Genomic DNA, 22,618 nt, shown 5'->3' with positions numbered 1-22,618 from the left:
TTGCGGTTACGATGTAGTTTGCAATGCATTAGTATATTTACTGCTTCCAGTTTTAATATTACATATTATAAAAGGTTAAAGGACATCTGCATCACTTCTCGTGGGACTTTAGATTAAATACATTTATGTCGCCTTTACGTATAATTTTACAAATACATCCTTAGCTGATTCAACCAAATAATTTCTTCAACATTACCTACTGTATTTTGAGACAAAAAATTCTGAATGATGACAACTTATTATTAGGGTTTAGGTATTTAAAAATCATGTGTTGAAGTTATTCAACACCATACTACGTTTGTTATTGTAACAGGACGAATTAGAAATGCGTTAACACATTGTTAACGACGCAGAAATCGGAGCGCCCAATCAAAATTGTACCGGCACCTAATCAAACTGGAAATAAATGGGTCAGATGAGTTTGGTTTCGTATAAAAAAGTAAAAGATCACCAGCGCACCCGGACGGTCAAAACAAACACCCGGTTATTAAGACAATGCGTTTATTTTTGGATACAAAGGAGACGGTCATCGGCACACTGGGTCGTAGAAGCGATTCATCAAGTCTTGCCAAACATTATCAAAGTTAATTGACTTTAAATCTTATGCTAAACATTTTAGGACATCATTTCTTCTATCGACAATACCAACAGGTGCATTTGCTTTCCACCCCGGAAGACAATTTAACGAGGAAGTATAATTTCTTAAATAAACTTATCGGCTATTATTGCGTTGAAATGTGCCCCATTTTAATTAGCAATACACGTATGGATAACACAAATTTAAATAGTTTTGATTGACAGATAATGTCATTCAAAACTACATATCTATACTATTACGTGGTAACAATTTCTCATGATTTTGAGGAAGTTATCCGTCTAAACTTTTTACGAAGCGCAATTTCAAACAATGCATGTAGGAAGTCGTTTCGCGTAACATAAAATTCCGTTTTACCGACCAGAATACAATTACAAATAAAATAAACAATGATGGATTTATTTATCCGACATCTAATCGGCTTTGTTACTGATTAATGGGTCCCGAGGCAATTGCTCTACGATCCAAAATCAATTTATTTGTGTTGTCAACGTTTTATGGATGGCCGTCTTTGTAAACAAAAACAGTTTGTAGGTCAAGCTCGGCCCACTTCGTCCCCTAGGGGCTGACGGAAAATTTACTATCTGCAGGGTTGTTGAGAGATATACAATAGAAATTCATTAATTATTTAATCGAACATTTATATAGCAGATATTAACTTCATAATAATATTGCATAACAATCATCATTTCAGTTGATTCTGTTTACACGATTATCAAAATAACTTCTGAAATTGCGCCCGATTGTGCGGCGATTTTTTCTTGCCCTCCATTTTCACAACATTAACACGTGTTAAAAATCCAAGATAATAAACTAATTCCGTAATTATTATTTCATCGTAAAAATTTACGTAATTCAAATTGAAATATACCTTTTTAAGCTACAAATAAACTGTATATATTACGAGGAGAGAAAGCTTTGTATTGTTTATTTTCGTTTCCCTAAATATGTCGAAAGCAATGAATGATGATTATTGTAAATGAACACAGACTCTTACAACCGTAAGAGCAGCGCCATCTACGCGGCCTACGCAGTTTTACTCCCGCGATGTTTTGTTGAAACAAATGTCTAGCCTGGAGCGAAACCCGAATTAGATAACCGAGTAATCATTAATCGTTAGTGAAATTGAATAATCCGTTACAAAATTTTCAGAAAAGCTTCTCGAAAGTGGGTCGTGACGCAAAGATATATGTATTCAGAAAAGAGTAAAAAAAAAAAACGAGGAAGCTAATGAGAATGTCGGTGAATTGGCGGGCATGGAATTTGTTCCACTTGTGGTTCGATGCTCGGGAAAACGATACGTTTTGGTGAGCGTGTGGGCAAGTTTATACGCTTAGCGAAATGTTCGCGAGCCGCAGAAAGTGCAACTGACAATCACTACGCTGGTTGACAAAATGCAAACCTAAATCCAGGTCAAAGTTCCTTATTCTTATAAACCTGTTCACAAACAATAGCTTCAAAGTTTTTATCTCGTCAAAAATATTTTCTTAGACCCAAAACTAAATTAACAACAATGTCTTTGAACATGGTGGTAAGAACTCACAGCTACTAACAAATTCCAAATGTAATAAAATAATGTAAACAAATCAACCTTAGTCGTATAGAAGAATATTCCTTGAAATATAATTTACTAAAAATCTATAAGACAAGGTATGCGGATACAAAGCTTTGATCACCGGAAAACTTTACGATTCATTGTTTTGGTATTTTCCTGTTAGAAAATTCATTAGAACCGACTTGTTGTTAGTTTCAGGATTCAAAACATTTCGTACTGTTAAGACATAATATGTATACAAACATTAATATAATATACTAGCTGTCGCCCGCGACTCCGTCCTCGGTTAATTAAAAATTCCTATATGTTCTTCCAGACTATGTTCTAAATCTGTGCCAAATTTCATCAAGATCCGTTGAGTCGGTCCAGAGATAACTTCAAACAAACAACCACCCATCTAAACACTCGCATTTATAACATTAGTAAGATTAGTTACTGTTCTACGTTTGTATTACAAAACTATTTAAGACGTCATTTAATATGCTAATATGCATTTTCATCTTTTTAATTGTGAGATGCTATGATGAAGAAATTGAATCTACATTGACAATCCCTAAATATTTTTTCAATTATTAAAAGTTTAAACTTGTTTTTATCTATGCTCAATATGTGTATTGTGACATGAATCAGATAAAGTGACAATTGACATACGCATGGAAATATTTGTGCTTTAAATACACAATAGTTAAACTATTGCTCGTCGTTAATGTATTATGAACTAGTCGCGTTATGACTGACTGATGGACGGAAAGAAAACACATTGAATATGAAAACATCGGATAGTTGAGTTGATAAGAAAAATATGTATGTTTAATTGAACGAACTGAGGATCCTCAAACATTAATTCCGGGGTAAACACTGTTAGTCATTGGATATTTATAACCTCGTAGTTTATAAACGCCAAAGTATACATAATTATGACAGTGTTTAGAAAGAAAAGTATTCGCTAATGAAGAAAAATTGGCACGTGGATCGAGTTTTAGTAATGCGAACGAAGTTTTTTTTTTGCAAAACACATAAGGGTTGTTACGTAAAGGTGCATTAAAAAAATAGTATCTAAATTTTACTATTTGTAATTTCTCAGCTTCTAAATATTTTTGTATACGTGGAAACTCAACTCAATCAGTTATCGCATCGAAGTGGGTCGTGCATGTTTTCTTGATGTCGGGTTATACCAATTCCGGAGGGATTAAGAGATCGGGAACACCTCTTATCTGGAGCAACCCCTCGAGATTGGGTGAGATCTAATGCCTGTTTACGTAATCACACTGTTCTATTTCGGGCGTTCCAATTTAGACTAAACGATAGATCAATTTAAGTATTAGTTACAAAAACTTGACAGTGTACTAAAATTTCGTTTGATTTTCTTTTGTTTATTTTAATTGCCTTCAATGGATGATGAACGATGAATGGAATATGTTAAAAGTAATTCTGTACAATATTATCTTCTCGTTTGTCCTGATATGTGAAGAAGACAAATTATCGTTTCGTTTTGCATTAAAATTAATTAAACTCAAAGACCTTCATACGCGTTTATAGGAAGAGGAGTTATTTATTGGCGTATAACTGAAAAGCTTCTTGATTGTAACACATGTTTAGGGAAACATCGGGTAAAGGTTAGGTTATATAACTAGTACAATTGATATCAATTACAGTTGTTTAAAAATTACTGATTCTGTAGTCCATATACAGTTAAACCTGTATAGGCGAGAGTTTAAGGGACCACGATATTTTCCACGCTTATAGAAGTTTATTTGTAACCCGAATTTCTCGCTAATGGAAGTCGCCCGTCAGGAACGGTCAATGATTCTCGCTTATAGAGGATTCTTTCTTATCCAGGTTCGATGTCCTTACACTTAATATATAGATTTTTAATTAGGTCGTAAGTAGACATAAGAAATCAGAAGTATCAATATGCTTATTGTAAGTGTCAGAAGGAAAAAAGGTATTTCATTTGACAGTTTGTAATCCAGTGAAAGATATAACGTCTGATTCATTAAATCGGTATGTTCGGTTGTATTAATAAAGTTATATCACAGCAGGTCCAGTTTTAAATTAATTAAGTCGACGTTCTCACGCGTAATCTGAAAATTCTGTTATAAATTTTAATTTAGCTTTTTGGATATCGTTACGTTCCTTTTTTTTGCATTTTATATAGGTGTATATTTACGCGGACGTCGCCTTTTGTACTAAACGTCCTTTATTATTTAAGTTTCGTGTGTTTAACCCAATTCGTTTCGAGCTGTTTCGAGGGCGACTCATCGTAAACAAACAATCGCTTTGTTATGATGAATCCCTGTTACGCTATCATACGATTGAGTATCTGGATTTGTTCAAACATAATCTATGAAAGTAAACTTGAATTTTATATATCACAGAAATATATAATACATAATCTTCTATAGTTATATTAATTCTATTAAAATAACTTCAAATGTTGGAATTTTTTTCCTCTGAAGGACATTAACCATTACTTATTAGAGGTAATTATGCAACTATTTACTAACACTTTTGATATTAAATGAAATTAATTTATTGGATTTTTACCTAAATCTAATAAAGTAATTCTCATAACTGTTTGATACAATGATAAACATTAGAAACAACAGTTATTTCAAAGTATTGTAAAACTAAATTACAACTATAACATGTTCTAACACTAAAGTCTCTATCGATATTGTTCAAATGATTTCGTCAGTAGTCTTCAGTAAGTTGAGCAAACAGACGCTTACATCGCGCCTCACCATTATAATGGTCTAATATTGTGCAAGCCACATTTCACACTAACATCGTTGAATCACAAATAATTTACAAAGTTACAAGCTTATACACACGCTGCAATAAAATTCAACTTTCATATTATAGCTTAACGATGGATATTGTTTTTAGCCGACTTCAAAAAGAAGGAGGTTATCAATTCGACTGTATTTTTTTGGTATTTCATTTTGACGTAATTTCATAAGCTTAACGATTAATTTATATTGTTTTATTTTGTAATTAGATTAAATTGTTATTTTTATACCAAAGTTGAACTACAATTACGTTAATTTTGTTCAATTTATCATAGCTACTAATTCGTTTTTAGCTATAAAAAAATGAATCGGTTGCAATAATAAACAAAACACTACACTAGTGTAGATGTTGAGTCATAATGTATAAAATTGAGACGTGTAATTGCGATCGATAGCGAATCGATTACCCAGCAATGGCCATGTTTTGGTCCGACTCATTCAGCCACTGTCCTCACCTAATATGGAAGTATAGCCACACACGTAGTTCGATTACGCAAAACAGGTCGGCTCTTAAATCAAAAGTCTCCGCCAGTCCTTAACGACCTGCCTCAACACCCTAGGAAGTGATTATTGTTTATTTTAATAATTGGCGTGTCAGGAAGTGCGCGGCGACGTTGGCGGCGACATGAAACGAGTTACAAATTTGTGGGATAAAGTTATTTTAACGCCATTGAGCAATTAAGCAGCAGCACAAACAAGCGACCCTTAAAATAATACCACACATCAAGTAGATTAAACTTTTCCATACGACAGAACGACAGGTAGCGCCCTACGTTTTTAATAATTACTAGAATGAAAATTAGAAAGCGTCGGTGGCTCAGGGGTTAAGCACTAGAATCTGCTTTGCCGGTTTTGCTGCTTTGCTGGGTCTAAATCCCGCCATGTACCTATATTTTTCAGATTTCTATTTACATATGTACAATCATTCTATGTTATTACGGGGAAGAAAAACATCGTGATGCAACCTGCACATATCTGCGAAGAAATTCAACGATATGTGTAAAGTCAACCAACCTACACTGGCCCAGCCTGATTGACTATGGCTTAGTCACCTCTAACTGTAGACTCCGAGCCGTTCAGTGGGGATGTATAGTTTGCTGATGATGATGCGTATGAAAACTGTATATAAATTCTTCAATGTTACTTTAAAACAATGTGAAAATGAAAATTCATAGCCTTTTGTCAGGTGAAAGACATAATAATCGTTGGAAACGTTGACGATGAAAAGTAACGGGTACATTAAGATAACACGAATAGAGATGTTTTGACGCTCTTTTATTGAACTCTGTATTCAGGGTTCGAAAACCTCATCAACAACCTATTTATCAACAATCTATTTATTCTTTTTGGATGTACAATAATTCCTATTTATATTAAGCCTTATATTTTCTATTATTTTTCATATTTTGTAACATTACATCAACTACGAGGGGAGGTCCAAAAGTTCGCGGAATGGAGGGGATGGAGTGGGGATAGGGTAGCTCGCTTAGTGTCATACTAATTGGGCACTCATAATTAGTATATATATAACATTTCAACCCTATAGTGCCATTCGTTTACGAGTACTCGCCTGCTGAACAAGTCAATCCGGAAGCAAACTGCAACTATGGAGAAAATTGAACATCGCGCTGTGATAAAATTCCTTACCAAGCAAGGAAAAAACGTTCAAACCATTTTAAATGAAATGGAAGCCGTTTATGGAGATCAGTGCCCTGGTAAAACAATGGTTTATAAGTGGCATGGTCTTTTTAAACATGGTCGAGATTCAATTGAAGACGACTCTCGCTCTGGGCGGCCAGCTGACGCCACCACATCAGACATCGTCGAAAAAGTCGAAAAACTTGTACTCGAAGACACACGTTTGAAGAAGAAACAATTATCTGCATTTGTTGGAGTATCAGATACAACTATTTTGCGTATCCTGCACGACCATCTGGGCATGACAAAAGTCAGTGCAAGATGGGTGCCGAGAATGCTCACGCCGCTTCAAAAACAGCAGCGCGTCGACGCGTCTAAGCACTTTTTGGAGTTGTGTGGAGACGAGCCCGTGCAGATTTTGGAGCGGATTGTTACTGGAGATGAAACATGGGTTCATCACTTTGAACCTGAGTCCAAACAGGAGTCCATGCAATGGCACAAAAAGGGTACACCACCTCCCAAAAAATTCAAGGTGTCAGAATCGGCGGGAAAGTTGATGGCCACTGTTTTTTGGGATTGTAAGGGAATATTACTCATTGATTATAAAGAAAAAGGTACCACTATAACCGGAGAATACTACGCACTCATATTAGAAAAGTTAAAGGAGTCAATTAAAGAAAAACGTCGAGGAAAATTGGCCAAGGGTGTGTTGCTTTCGCAAGACAACGCGTCGGTTCACAAGAGCCGAGTTGCCATGGCTGCTCTGCACACACATGGGTTCGAACCACTTGTTCACCCACCCTACAGTCCAGACCTGGCTCCTAGCGATTTTTATTTATTTCCAAATTTAAAAAAAGAGCTAAGGGGAAGGAAATTTTCCGACGATAATGAAGTGAAGGAGGCAATTTCGGCCCATTTTGAGGCCAAAGACAAAAAATATTTTTTCGATGGTTTAGAAAAATTAATTCATAGATCGAATAAATGTATTAGACTTAAGGGTGATTATATTGAAAAGGAAAAATAAATTTATTGTTATATTTCATTGACAACCCTTTCATTCCGCGAACTTTTGGACCTCCCCTCGTATTTGTTGCGAACTATTTTTGGTGCAAAGAAGCAACAATCTAGAGTGTGTTACGATGAAAGGCGCATTTTGAATATCATCAATGGTATAATTTCGGTACATTTACTTTCAGCGCTGCGCAATAATTTTCCCAGAGAAGCCCATTTGGGTCAGAGCGTACGCATCCATTGACACACAAACAATGCACAAAGTTTACGTTATACATCAAAGTGCGGTGGATTATATTAGATAAACATCGCTTATATATTTCCTACGCTGCAGTGGAAAAACCTTCAATAAAAATTTATAGCACCTTGCACTTACAGAGAATCAAATCTTCAGTTACAAATCACGCAAGAGTATAATAAAATGTTTGACGCGTATCCTTAGAAATAAAAAAAATTGTTTAAATAATATCGCAAAATCAATAATTTGAATAGAACTAGTCACGCAATACCACTTTAAATCTAATATGAAGCGATAAATGGAGCAATTAAAGTAAATATCGAACTGTTGGAAAACAACATGAAAGCTCATAATTATTAAGCTCATAAGCTATTGACTCATGAAACTCATTGTTACATTTAATCGAGGTTTATTTGTGTAACACAACAATGGCGAGTGTCAAGGTCATGCGAGCATGTCGCCGGACCCACCTGGCAGATTTGACGCGGACGGCACGCGACTAACAATGCCACAATCGCGACATGTTCACACACAATGTGCTTTATATTAAACAGCTTCTGAGAAGCGAAGCGTTCTACTGTCCGAACAAACAATAGAAGTCCAATGTTACAAGTAACTTATAGTATCGTTAAATTATTATCTACCAAAATATTAAGAATATAATATGTAGAACGTGTCATAGTGGTATGTCTCATTCAATTTATAAACTTGTTTTTGGTATGCCAATATCTAACAAAACTTGACGCATAAATCATTTAAATATGGGTTCTATTACGAAGTGGGCAATATTTGTAGTAAAGTCCGGTTTTATATTAATAACTAGAGAATGGCTGTGAACAATAATTTCATTTCCACAAATAATTAGTTTTAACACAATAATATGGTGCTTTATAAAGCGGGAAAACATGTTTAAGTTGCTTGAATTTGATTCCATTTTGTGATTTTATGGCTTCTAACTGGAAGTTATTCTGACGCATATGTGATCACACATATGGTTCTGATTGCACAGATCATAAATAACCAAGCATTGGATAAACAGAGCTTGATGTGCGTTGCAATAAAACCCTACAATATACCACTGAGGTTTCCCCATCCTAAAATTACGTGGCACATTCGAATGAAAACCTTACAAATATTAAAGCTTTTCCTTGAAGGCTAAGTGCAACATATGAAACCAGTCTAATAAACTTTAAACCTGAGAGATGATGTTATATGGTCGTGGAAACTCATGGTATAGTTAAAAATTATGCACTGTATTTTCACGTAGGAATATTTTTGCCAGCAAAAAATAAACATTTTGTTATTACCATAAGGTGACAAACGATCAAGCTGCCAACTGAATACACTTAAATCTCGAAGCGACCGTTGCTCATAAACGTCCGCAATTGCAGATGCGTTGCCTTCCTTTAATCGACAGAGGACGTACAGAAAGAAGCTATATTCCCTTCCTATGCGTCAGCATCTCCATCAAATCCACTTCCCCCTCCCATCCTTTCCTTTCTATAAGGGTGGGAAGGAAAAAGGGACCAAAATTGAGCCTCCGGCACGTGAAATTGCTTCCACTTCACGCCAGTCTTCTGTGTGGTCGTGATATTTCTCCGGGCGAGCTGGCCAATTCGTGCAACAGATGTTGTTGTTGCTGGCGTAAACAGAACAAAGTTCTATTCATATGATATCATTTTCCAGAGTTCATACAAAGGTTAAAACCGAAGCAAACGGCAATCATCATTCCTGGTTATTTTCGACGTAAAAAAAACTAATCGATTCGAATTGTTCTGTCGGTTTATTATTGAAATCCGCATTACCATTGTGAAAAATACTTGAGTGGGGGCCAAAATGTTGCCAATCGTATGCCATTACAATATATTCATTCTGACAATAGCATTCTACTAGAGTGGTCAGGCGATGTCAGGTATGATAAGGTGCGAAGTGTTGCAATAACTTGCCTTCTAACATTGTATTATACCAGACATAGTAAAGGGAAATAATAATACATGCTACATGTACACAGTTAGCTAAGCTTGAACTATAATATATTAGATTGTTATATTCGCACAGTAATGTTTAATTAAAAAAAAAACTCAATCTAGGTGTAATCTGAAGAGAAAAAATAAATATTTTACATTGGTTTCCTAACATGAAGCTTTATGGAGAGGTTATGCCAAGAAAATATTTTAATTTGAAATTGGATGAATTTTGCAAAAGTAATCCTATAAGACTTAAAAAGGGTCTTGACAAACAGATAGACAGACAGCAAAGTGTAACGGAACCCTAAAAAAATTGTCTTAATCTGTGGAACTCAAAATAACATGAGAAGATGCATTCTGTATATTGCAACGGTTAAATTATAAAAGCTCGGTAACACAATGATTGAAGAAGGAATAATTTTCCACATAATTGTTAAAGGCGATATGAAAGAAATATATATGTACTATTTTTGCAGATGTACTTTAGTAAACTAGATGATTTCTATAACAGTAATATATATTGGCAACTGATGACGTCGGCAACAATATATCAACTGTATAAAACGCAGACATTCTCAGAACATCTATAATTTATTTAGTGAAGGAATTCCATACAAACTCGTATGCTTGGAAATATTAACCTTATTTATAACAACATAAGACCAATAAGGATAACGAATGTACGCGTTAAACTATTGCACTGAATTACGAGTTTCAGAGAATGCCAAATTTAAACTGGAAAAGCTTTGGTCGCCGTAAAATGTCGGTCTGAAGAACTTTAGTCTGAAACACACTTAGAAAAATATATGTTGTTACTTCAAGTTTTTAAGAATAATCATCTCTTATTTTATATATATCTAATCGAATCGAAATAATAAGCAGTGCCGGTGTCAGCGTTATTATTTTTTACTATTTACTATTTCTTGAGGAGGGCTGGGAGGAATAGGAGTTAACGCAAGTCTGTTTAATTCGCAGACCTGTGGCGCCTCTTCCTGTCCAACGCCGTGGTACGGATAATGTTCAATGTTATCCCATTTTTTTGCTGTTAAAACTGAAATACTGATTTGATTTAATTAGACAATAGAGAATGTGAAAGTAGCTACAGCACCAGTACATATTCATACCTAACGATATATAGTTTGTACTCATTCGAACTGCACAGACTTAATTGGCTAATATATCTAAACGTCAGAGAAAGTAAAGAAAGTAAAAGTGGAATAACGACGGGCCGCAAACGTGTCACGGATGAGACGAAAGATTCTGCAATTACATTGAAAATTACTGATTACATTGTTGATAAAACATAACGTTTAAGTCATTACAATAAATACAATCGTGTCGCTATGCTTTTATTTCTCTTTTAATAATATAAAGAAAAAAGATTTGATTATTGGTTCTGAAATATCGACAACTACTAAATTGAATATATTAAATGAATTAAAAAAATAAATAAATACGTTAAAAGATACGTACGTAGATAATACAGCTTCTTTGAATGCGCAGAAACCTTAATAAATTAGTATAAATGGTTTGCAAAAATAAGTTCACCTGGTCTCTTATCTTTTTTCGTATTCGATAAATTTATAATTATTGTTGTCATGTATCATATATGTTTATATTGATTTGAATAACACGTATTTATTTTGTCATCAGTTAGCTTTGTAGTCCTCATTTGTGGAATGTATGTTTGTTTTCTTAGTTATTTATCTTACTGATGTTATAAGAATTAGATGTATGATTGCATACATGTATAGATGTTTGTTAGAAGGTATCTCCAGAACGCCTGAAAGGATATACATGAAATTAAGCATAGATGACTAGACTTAGATCTAATAGTCCGGAAGAACACATATGCTACTAATTAAATGTTTTTCCGTGCGGATGAAGTCGCGGGCGACTGCTAGGTATATCTTATATCGCAAATAAACCCTTAAATACAATTTGGTTGTTTAAATAGCAACGGTTACGATCCTACCAGGTGTTAGAAATGCCGATTTAAATTTACCATATTGTCCCTAATTCTAACGAATAATTAAATTGTTGTTATCGCAAATTAAAATAGTTGCTAATAAGGGCACGTGTCGTAACCAACTGTTACTGTTAGGGTTCGATGATTAACACTCAAAGGATTAAGTAAATATAATTTAAACCATTAACAAGATTACAAAAACAGAAAAAGAATTAAGTTTAAGTACAGTATATTTGTTGAAGGCAATATATTCTGTGAACTACGAATTTTAATTTGCTAACGGTCGAGTGATAAAGCAACGCCATCTGTGTGCAAGGGGCGTGAAGCCAGGTGTACGGAAAGTAGCACGTTAGCGATAAGGTAAGACTTCTTGTGTAGGCATGAGGGCGTTTTTGTCAGTTGCCATCATATGCCACGAGTGTATTAACATATTGTACGTTGACTTTTCTTAAAGATGACGATAATTATAGAGTTAAGAATATAATGATTGTTATTCGACTAAATCACTTCGTTTTATTTTAACACCAATCATTTTTTTTCGCGAACCAGTATATAAAGGCTATTTAAAATTATAAATACATTTTATAACACACTAGTTCTTTTAATAAAGAAGATATACATAAAATACATGTGGATTTGAAGATACATATACAAGCTGTCGCCCGCGTCTTCGTCCGCGCGGAATTAAAACAAACGTAATAAGTAGCCTATGTATCCTACCAGACTATGTACTACATATGTGCCGACTTTCATTAAAATCAGTTGAGCCGTTCCGGATATAACTTCAAACAAACATCCTTTCATCCATTTAAACGAGTAAGAAGTAAGATATGATGATTTGTGTAGCAAATAAAATATTTACGCAATTTCTTACAATATCTATATATATAAAAGATAAGTCGTGTTAGTTACACTATTTATAACTCAAGAACGACTGAATCGATTTGACTGAAAATTGGTGGGCAAGTAGCTTAGAACCAGGAAACGGACATAGGATAATTTTTACCCCGTTTTCTATTTTTTTTTATTCCGCGCGGACGGAGTCGCGGATAAAAGCCAGTAAGTAAATAAATCTAAAATCATTGAAGCATTTTAGTAAATTGCCACAAAACAATTCCCATTGTTAGAATATTGGTGTGAACAAAATATTTGCACGACTTTATGTAATGCGTAAATATTTTGACAACGTGTATTCATATGTAATGTAAAAATGGACTTTATAACAAACACAATAAGGTCCACCACATACAATCAAGTTTTGTTTATCATTCCATTTCCAAATATTGATAAATTAAATGTAAATTATCCTAAAAGATATAACCCTATACTATCATCCCGTTATTTTTAGTAAAGCTAAGTTTTATTATTTGTTCTTAGCCTTGTCAATATGAAGTACATATTAAATAAATATTTGATGTTAATAAACCAAAATTTTTAAAGCTACGAACCACGTCTTTTTAGACGCAAAAGAATAGAAGATTAAAATATTTGTTAAAGGAATACAATACTTTAAGTTTTGCAATAACGTCAAGTACCTAGAGTATATTTGAGTTTGTTAAACATTCGGAACAATATTATGAAACTATGAAAGTGTAAGTAAATATTTTAAGCCTTGACAAACGAACTGTGTTATTTGCAAAAGTGTTTAAATACAAAATAAAAATAAAACAGATTGCTAAATCTAGAATAGATTTATTAAATGACTTAGTAAATTGAGGAAGATCTTCGTTCATCGTTCATTTTTATTTATATTAAACAAGTTAAATATATTGACTCATTTAAAATTAATAAAACTAATAACTCTGTATCTAATCTCTAAGAAATAGTGACGAAACGTGAGTCTATAAGTTTCTACTGAACATTCGTTCAGAAACATATATACTGCAATCAATATACTGCACATACTGCACTTACCTGTGTCGGATGATGTCTGTAGAGATAGAGTTTGGTGCCCTGCAGCACCGCCCACACCTGTTTCCACGAGCGGTCGCTGGCGCGCTGCGGACAAACAAACATTTTCTTATAATATAAAAATGAATCCCTATATCCTTTGGTCACGCCATCAAGCGTGAACGGCTGGACCGATTTAGGTCTTCAATATATACATCCGAAATCATTTTAGAACAAATAAGGAAGGTTACAAATTGTTTAGTGACTTAATTCTTACATTTTACTAACAATGTTACCATTTACCAAAAAAAATATATATATAAAATTAAAGCCTAAGGCCCTTCGTACACAAAGTAACGTAAATCGTCGAAACTAATGTTGCGTCGTAAACCATGATTGCGTCGCGAGAATCTCGTTGCGTGTACTCCGTACATATAACGTTGAATCGCCGACGCCAATCATCCATTCGGTCAGAAAATTCATAGCTATATGTGTTACCAAGCTCTATGACAATGTATTGCGTAAGTCGCTTAGGGACTAAATTCATGGGTTTTCAAAGATTTAAGTTGCTTTGTGTACGAAGGACCTAACATATAAAATGTTTGTCTTACCTTTCCGTTACTGACCACCATCTTGACCTGCACGTGGCCCTGCACATCGGGCTCTGCGGCCGCCGTCGCCCCTGACTCCTCCGTCTCCTCCTCACCCTTCTTCTCCCCGCTACATACATCACAACATTACTATCACAATATTTACAGTTTAGGACGTTTATTTCCTACCCATTACGGAGAACTCACATTTGACGATCACAAATAGACCTAAAACTTTTTTTGTAAGTAGATCGTGTTAAGTTACGAAGTGCAAAGTAATTTTTCTATAATTTTCCCCGTCTAATTTTTTTTTACTTACCTTCATATTTAAATCTCTGGTACTTCATATTGTTATAGGTACCTTATTATCATTGCTAACTTAACCTATTTATCCTATTTTTAAATTATTATTTTATAAATTAATAAAGAAACAACATCTACATTTTTGTACATGCCACAAACATAACACACACTATGCAAACATAGACACAAGTCTCATGCAATTATGAGAAGGATATTTCATTTTTAATTTTTATTAATGGCGTATAACAGGCACGCCGTTCAAATTAAATAACGACTGGATAGAATGAAACATTATTTAACTTAACAATTTGTTCACAGCACAAATGGCACATAAAAGGCAAATATCTATGCAAGGCTACCTAAAATTAATCAAAATCTCAAAACTAGAAAAACTTTTTGCTCATTTTGTCTCTATTGTAATTAGTGTTGTAGAGCGCCATCTATTATGTTTTCGTGATATTGAACACACGGTAAAGCGCCATCTAGCGGCGAATAGCTGCGTGGCGACGCCATGCGACATACCGGACGGGGACGGTTGCATTTGGGTCGAATATTCGCAGCAGCGGCGTTATGTCGTCCGTGAAACGAGGAGGGCGCCACTTGCGATATACACTGCGTTCGTCACAAATCATACATAAAGTCCAATTGCGTGTCCCCCAATGGTTAAAATTATCAATTTTACATAATAACAAATATCTAAATGAAGAATAGAATTGTCTAAAATTTACAGGTAAAAACACATGATTCTCGTATTATATTACTATCTACAACACATTATGATAAGGTAAAAATAAGGGAAGACTTAACTATGATTTAATTCAATATGCATTCAAGAGGCAATATAATGTTAACAAAATTATTACAAATGATGTTAACTACTCAATCTACAGATCAGATAAAGGGTACCATTTCTACCATTTAATATATGAACAGATCGAACATGGAATGGAAAATACAAGTAGTTGAAATAAGCAAATTGTGTGGTTACTGTGGAAGGATGTCAGGATATTTACCTTCTGAGAGCATGATGGTCCGCGTCAGGTTCCACGTCACTGTCTAAGTGTAGCCTGTCTCCCCATGTAGCCTTCAGGTATGAAACCCGTCGCATAGCGCGTTCCTCTTCTATATAAAAACAACAAAACATACACATAAAGTACATACTTATACTATTTACTTTTAAAAAGAAAGAATTAAATTTATCTCTTCAAAAGAAAAGATCCTTTGTAAGTATAAGGCGTTTCTGGAATCTTTACATGACATTTTACAGTGGTAGATACAGCAACAACAATATTTGTTGGGTGCAAGAATGGCCCTGGTGCAATACCACGACCACACAGAAGACAGGCGTCAAGTGGAAGCAATACCGCGTACAGTCTGATGAGTGTGGTACCGAAGAAATAATTTTAGTCCTCTTTCCCTTCCCATCCTTTTTTTTAAATAGGAAAGGATGGAAAGGGGAAGTGGATTTGGCGGAAGAGGGGACGTATAGGAAGGAGAAATATGATCTTTCTGTGCGTCCCCTTCTCCGTTAATTAAAGTTAGGCTACGCATCTGTATTTGCGGATGTCTGTGGGTAACGATTGTCTCGCTATTGCGGCGAATCCAGGTGGCCGTTTGCTCGTTTGCCATCTTATGATATAAATAAAAAAAATGACATCCAATATGACTTATTTTCATCTTGTATTTAGTTTCGTCATCTTTTAAACATACCGAAAGCATTAAACGGCTTTAATTTCCGTCACATCTTTTCCTAACTGTATGATTAATTGACAACAAAGAAAATATTAAGATCACATGAACTAACCACCCATTTGAGCATCCTTTTTCTGTCGTCTTGTAACCATATCGTCAGCAAAACCTGTCGAAGAAACGTTAAGGTTAGGAACTATAGATATAACTGTAGACATTGTTAATATAATTAACACCGAGTACACACGCAAGGTTAGTCGGAATTAGTAGCACACCTAGAAGCAAACAAATTCATTCCGTTAATATGGCCGAGTTTGGTGAGAGATAGGGAGAGGAACAGAACGCTCCCGGAATAAGAAAGGAAAAATTTTGTTATGAGCGTTTAAATATGATGAAGTTTGTTATGTATTTTACAATGTTAATAATGAATTTTTTTTTACGTTATGTATTTTACGTGTTATGTATTTACTATTTTATGTGGTCATCGATTGTAATGACAAATCGTGTATTTGTTAGTCGAAGCATTTTTAAAGCGCAATGCAGGCAGTTCAATTTGTGAAAAACCAGAGAAGAAAACAAAACTCAAATAAAATAAAACAAAAATTAAAAAAAACAGGAAGACTTAAGGCAAGGATTCGGGTACAAGAAAAACATTTAAAAGAGATCGGGTTCCATTACAAATAGCTTGGCCCGTATTGTCTAAAATAAAAATTAAAAAAAACGTAAAAGTGGGAAGCGCAGAGATAGTAAGATATGTTCTTTGAGTGATTAGATGCAATTGGGAGCGAAGGGAATGTTGTAAACACGTATTCGTGGAAGAGCTTGTTGTTGGATGTGCTGGGGGCATATCGCGAACTAGAGACATCAGGCGTGCTGGGCGTGGGCCACCAAGAGGTGGAGTACGGGAGCGTTCAAGGGAGGCGCTGGTGGGCGAGGGATGTTGGGCGTGGGGCGTGGGCATCGCGAGGGACCTGAGTCGTGGGGCGTGCTGGGCGTGGGCGAGGGCGAGGTGGCGGCCGAGGTGGAAGCGGAGCGCGGCGCGAGGCTGAGCTGAGTGGGCCGCGCCGCGCCCCCTGCGCCCCCCGCGCCCGCCGCGCCCCCCAGCGACACGCGGCTCATCTCCTCCATTTGCTCCCTGTTCAGCCCCATACGTCGCTTCGCGTGACTGCCATCTTTGGGGTAACAGTGGCGTTAGATCAAGCGGCCGCCGACAGCGCCTTTGTTGCATTTTCATTGAGCGGGAAGCAAGCTGTGTGCGCTTATAACTTTTACCGATAGATAATGTTCTAATTAACTTGCAGCGAGCTTGAATAAGGAAATCGTTTTTGCCAAAAAAAAAAGAAACGAGCTAAAACTTGAATAAGCTAAATAACGACATCTATCGGTAAGTAGTAAAAGTGTTTCGCATCGCGAGTTGTATCAGATCTGTGAAATTGTGTCTCGTGAAAATGCAGCAAAGCATGTGTAACGTCATTTTCCTTTCAATATCAATATATAGAATAATATTTTTAAAAAAATCTTTAAATTACTTTAAATAAAAACATAAAATTAAAATTAATTTGTAATTCGTGTGATCGTGCTAGGATAGCATATGTACTAAGATTACAAAAAAAAAGTTCATCTTGAGCTCACCTGTGGCATGATGTCTTCTAATGGGTAATCCTTCACTTCCGGTGCTATTTGACCTTGTTCGCATTTGAACCTTTTCCGTTTCTGAAAATACAAGTAATAGGAAATATAGAAACTGATAAAGACAGTTACGTTTAAAAATAAATTACATAAAAAACTTTATAATCTATCTTGTGGCTTCTTGAGACCTCATATATATCGGGCAATACTTACCGGGGGCAAATCCTTCTGGAGGCGGGCAATGCAGGTGTTTGCTGCCGGTGATCATGAGCTGGTTGCCTGACAGACTGCCGCCGAGGGGGGTCGTGTCGTGTTCCAATTCTGCAACAAATCACAATAAGATTTATATTAAACAAGATAATAGTGATAGACGACAACAACGCGTACAGCCTGACAAGTGTGCTTGCTGGAGGCCCAATTTTGTTCCTCTTACCCGCCCTTTTCTTTTAAGGAAAGTATAGGAAGAGGAAATATCTGTAACTCTTTCTGGGTCTTCTCCGACGATTGTAAGAAGGCAACGATTTTACAATTTCGGATATCTATGGGAAGCGGTCGTTTCATTATTAAAGCGAATTTAACCTCTTATAATAAAAAGATTATTAAAAGCCAGTATCAATAGACTATATAAAAGCGTAACATCAGAGAATGGCTGATTAAAAAAGAAGATATAAAGTAAGAAAGGTACCTTGGTGTGGGTGTACGTCGAGCGAGCGCGCCTCCCGGCGAGCGGCGCGGCCCTCGAACTCCTTGCGGCGCAGCGCCACGCTGGGCTCGAGCCGCGCACTGCTGAGCCGCGCCAGCTCGCTGCGGGCCGCCTCCGTGCGCCGCGCGCCGCCGCCCCCGCGCGCCTCCTCCAGCTGCCGCGTGCGCGCCGTCACCAGCTGCAGCTCCGGCACCGGCACCGGGTATCTACAACACCACCTTCCTACGTTACCTACCTTCATAAACATCTTTCTGGTCCTTTGTCCCGGATAACTTAAGAATATGACTTTCATCAGCATGCACTATGTACAAATTCATATTTTAAATGCTCGCGTCTATGTCTAGTTAATTGCTAAAATTAGCTCCTGACCTGCTGTCCTGATTGTTCGTCGTGTTTTCTTCAGAACTTTCGGGTTTGGAATCGTGCGCGGTGCCGTTGGGAACCGTCCCGACATTGGTGCTCTGGATACTCGGTGCCGTTTCTTGTATCTTTGATAAAGTCGCCACGAACTGGCTTTTATCCTGCTTCGATCTGTTCTTGTCTGCGCTTGTTCCGTTCACTTCTCCGTACCCGCTGTAAGTGCCGCTGTCTACGCTCGCGGAACATTCTTCTTTTTTCAAAGTCTGCTCTTGACTTTGCTGCAACGAGGGCGGCGGAGAGGCGGCGAGAGGGGGGGAGGAGGGAGGCGGGGGCCATGCCGGCTTCTGTAGCTTCTGAGGTCTCGCGTAAAACTCCTTTTGCTTAATCGGTTGCGGGGCGTCCGGCGTCACCCATCCCGTGGGCTGGCTGGGACGTCTCAGGAAGGCCTCCTTCTGTTCGAGGCTCTTTCGTATTCGGGACAGAATGATCGAATCGTCAATCTCCCGGCCAGTGAGGGTCGAATTGGAGTCGAAGGAGCCGAGACTGTCCTTGCTCTCGGCCGCCGACGACGGCAAGGATGTGTCGGATTCCCTCCTGCTGGAATATGAAAAATGATTAGTGGGTGTCCTCCATGTGAAAACAATCCAACAGCCTTGTTGATTGTTACTAGTGCTGTGATTCACCTATCATGCAGCATGTAGTGCGGCGTCGCGTTGCCGTGGTACCGTGCGGGCGCGAGCGAGGCGACGCTGGCGTACTCGGGATCGTCGCGGCGCGCGGGCAGTGCGGCGGGCGTGGGCAGCGAAGCGCGCGCCCGTCGCGCCCCCTCCGCCTCACTGGGCGGCGCCGGCATGTCGGGGCGCTGATTTGTTTCTGGATTGTACGCCGCTTCACTGAAATACTGATGATGAAAGGTCATTGTTAAGAATGTTCATTTATTTTTACTGCTTATGTCGACCACTGTTACTGAAATGTGTGTATACTCACCCTTTGCAACAGGTCGTGGTCGCGCGGCACGACGGTGAGGCGCAGCGTGCGCGGCTCGCGCTGCGCTAACTGCACGACGCGCGCGTAGGGAGCGCGCGAGCGGCCGCACGCCACGGGCTCGCCGTTGACGGCCAGCACGCGGTCGCCGGCGCGCAGGCCGCCCGCCGCCGCCGGCCCGCCCGGCCGCACCGACCTCACGAAGATCGTGTCCATCGGCGCGCCCACCGCGCCCACCGCCAGGTGGCGCGCATCCTCGTACAGCTCCTAAACAACAGGATATACATTATTATGATTTCTTCAAATAGCTGACTAATTAATTATATAGAAGAATAGCTGTTGCAGTCCTGACATGTTAAATAAAATACATACATATGCACATTAGTAAAACTTTGACATCGCCCATCTCAACTATAAGCATGTTTTTGTTTAGAAATATCCTCCTATAGTTACGATAAATGAAAAAAAAATCAATATTATAGTTGTAGATTTTTAAAACATTTGCTTGTTTATACAGCGCGGATTGAAAAGGAAGTCTTGATTGGCTAAGTGTTCTCAATAGAGCACCGGAAAGTGGTTGTTAATACCTGCCCGATCGACGTGTGAAATATGCCGGCTGCGAAACTTTACAACACTTCTTACCAGCCTATAAAATCTGTTCTATAAAAGTAACAAATGCGCACAAACTATTACAAATGTTATCAGAAATATTGGCGCAAAATAATTTATCGTGAGCGTCAGAAGTTACAAAGTCGATAATAATTTACCGCGTGCTTTTAACTCGGTTGTTTAGAATCGGCAGTTCGAGTTTAACACTGTACAATTACTGTAGTTACGTCGTTGTTACCGTTTTTGTGCGTTGAAAGGTAATTTAAGATACGATTTGACAGTTCATTGCCTTCAACTGCTCCTGATTGACGAGACAATAGTTATAAATAGAACTATTTAACATGTGTGTGTACCTGAAGTGAGTCCGGTGGGTATACGACCAGATGTCGCAGCGTGAAGCCGAAGCCGTGCCTTGCGTCGGGACGCTGGATGACGATGGTGCGCGGCGCGGCGGCCGGCGCGGTGGCGGGCGCGGGCGTAGGCGCCGGTAGAGCCACTGGGCCCTGGCTCACTGTCTGACCCTGCAAACACACGTCACACATTAACACTTAGAATCACGTCGTCTCTTCATCTTTAGAAAAATTAACTTTATTAAGTTTCCGCTTCACGTTTTTAGGCGCTTACACTTATAAATACAACAACAACATAACTCGCGTCCGTAACCTAGAGGGATAGGCAGAGACCACGGACCTCCCTTTGGCGCATTTCATACACACAACTCTCGCTTCTTCTCCATTCATGCATCTACACATACATGCCCAGGTTGGATGCTCTTAATACCGCCCTTCTTGAGTATTTCATCAATCTAGACGGTAGAAGTCTGCCTAAGCATACTTTTCAACTGTTCTCAGTACATCCTCTTTTTTGCCACATTTTCCCTTTAGCTCGTATTTCTTATCCTATAAGTCGTGGTCACCCCTATCATACTTCTAAAAGATTGCATTTCCACTGCATTAATTTTACTCGCAACCTTATCCTGCCAAATCCAACTCTCACTTCCGCACATCAATGTGAGAACCGCATTATGAATTGCCAGATGTACCTGATGCAAGCTAGAAACGTTTAAGTGTTTATAATGTCGTTAAAATTATCTTCATCATTTTAGCTCTGTCTAAAAGTAAGTAGCTAGCACTATTATCATTAAATTTTAGATACATCGCAAGCTCTGTAAGCAACATCAAATAATAGTAGGGGAGCCCACGAGGCTAAATGGGGATTTACTCGAGCATCGTAGAGACCTATTGGGATGCAAAGCTTAGACGATAAGAAGAAAAAAATGTTATATGATATATACCTTTACATCGGTGGGGGAAGCGGCTATAGATTTTTAAAAATGTAAAAAAAAAAAAAAATTTAATCTAGCGCGTCAGATTTTCTAAGGGAGTGTTAAGTGCACCAAAAAAAGCTCTCATTCACTAATCTGACGATTTCGATGGGACGCAAACTCGCGGTCATTTTTATAATGTGCAAAAAAGTTCGCCATTTTGAAATACTCAAGCGCGTCAGATTAAGATATATATGGTTTATCTTTATGTTCTAAACGTACTGTCTCATAATCTGACGATTATCTAGAGGGATTCGCCTGATCAGACAAAAAAAAAATTTGAAAAACGGTTCGGCCTTATACATGGGCCTCATGTTTTGTGAAGGTACTTAACCGGGTACAAAGTATCCCCCTGTATATTAATCTGCCGTGCTTTAGGAAATCCCGAAATCCCCGCTTGGGCTCCCCTACTATAAATCTTCTACCGCACTAAGGTAATTCAAATTGTCAAAAGATAAAAGTTAATATAATAAACAACAAATTGCCGGTTCAATGGAATCCTCATGCATGCTCATAGTGAAATACGGACGTTGGCCGACGGTCGATGATAATAAATACGTTTCAAGCGTACACTGACGTAGCGATCATCGTCTACGATGGGCAATTAATTTCCCATATCGATGGGCGACGTTCACCGGATACATAAGTCTACAGATAATCTTCCGACACCCACAGAAGCACAAATAATTCGCTACGACAAACCAGAATCGTGCGACGCGACGACTCCTTGACAAATGACGTGTCACACTGCGAACGTCAGAGTTGTTCCATG

General features: G+C 37.7%; 1 protein-coding gene across 1 annotated transcript in view; it reads right to left on the bottom strand.

Moving 5' to 3' along the window:
* Positions 1–21,447, bottom strand: part of LOC106718393 (rho GTPase-activating protein 21) — a 66,544-nt gene extending 45,097 nt beyond the window's left edge. Inside the window, exons 1-14 of the mRNA XM_045686812.1 lie at positions 21,439–21,447; positions 21,277–21,327; positions 20,876–21,043; positions 19,917–20,180; positions 19,613–19,830; positions 18,939–19,523; positions 18,552–18,775; positions 18,080–18,187; positions 17,870–17,950; positions 17,209–17,409; positions 16,353–16,406; positions 15,562–15,670; positions 14,267–14,375; positions 13,680–13,763 (exon numbers count right to left, since the gene is read on the bottom strand). Of these exons, the coding sequence (XP_045542768.1) occupies positions 13,680–13,763; positions 14,267–14,375; positions 15,562–15,670; positions 16,353–16,406; positions 17,209–17,409; positions 17,870–17,950; positions 18,080–18,187; positions 18,552–18,775; positions 18,939–19,523; positions 19,613–19,830; positions 19,917–20,180; positions 20,876–21,043; positions 21,277–21,327; positions 21,439–21,447 (2,265 nt within the window). The remainder of the gene's footprint in view (positions 1–13,679; positions 13,764–14,266; positions 14,376–15,561; positions 15,671–16,352; positions 16,407–17,208; positions 17,410–17,869; positions 17,951–18,079; positions 18,188–18,551; positions 18,776–18,938; positions 19,524–19,612; positions 19,831–19,916; positions 20,181–20,875; positions 21,044–21,276; positions 21,328–21,438) is intronic.
* Positions 21,448–22,618: the final 1,171 nt, after the last annotated feature.

Source organism: Papilio machaon, chromosome 4 (genome assembly GCF_912999745.1).
Source record: "Papilio machaon chromosome 4, ilPapMach1.1, whole genome shotgun sequence".
Classification (NCBI taxonomy): Eukaryota; Metazoa; Arthropoda; class Insecta; order Lepidoptera; family Papilionidae; genus Papilio; species Papilio machaon.
This window is presented reverse-complemented; position numbering and strand designations above follow the sequence as displayed.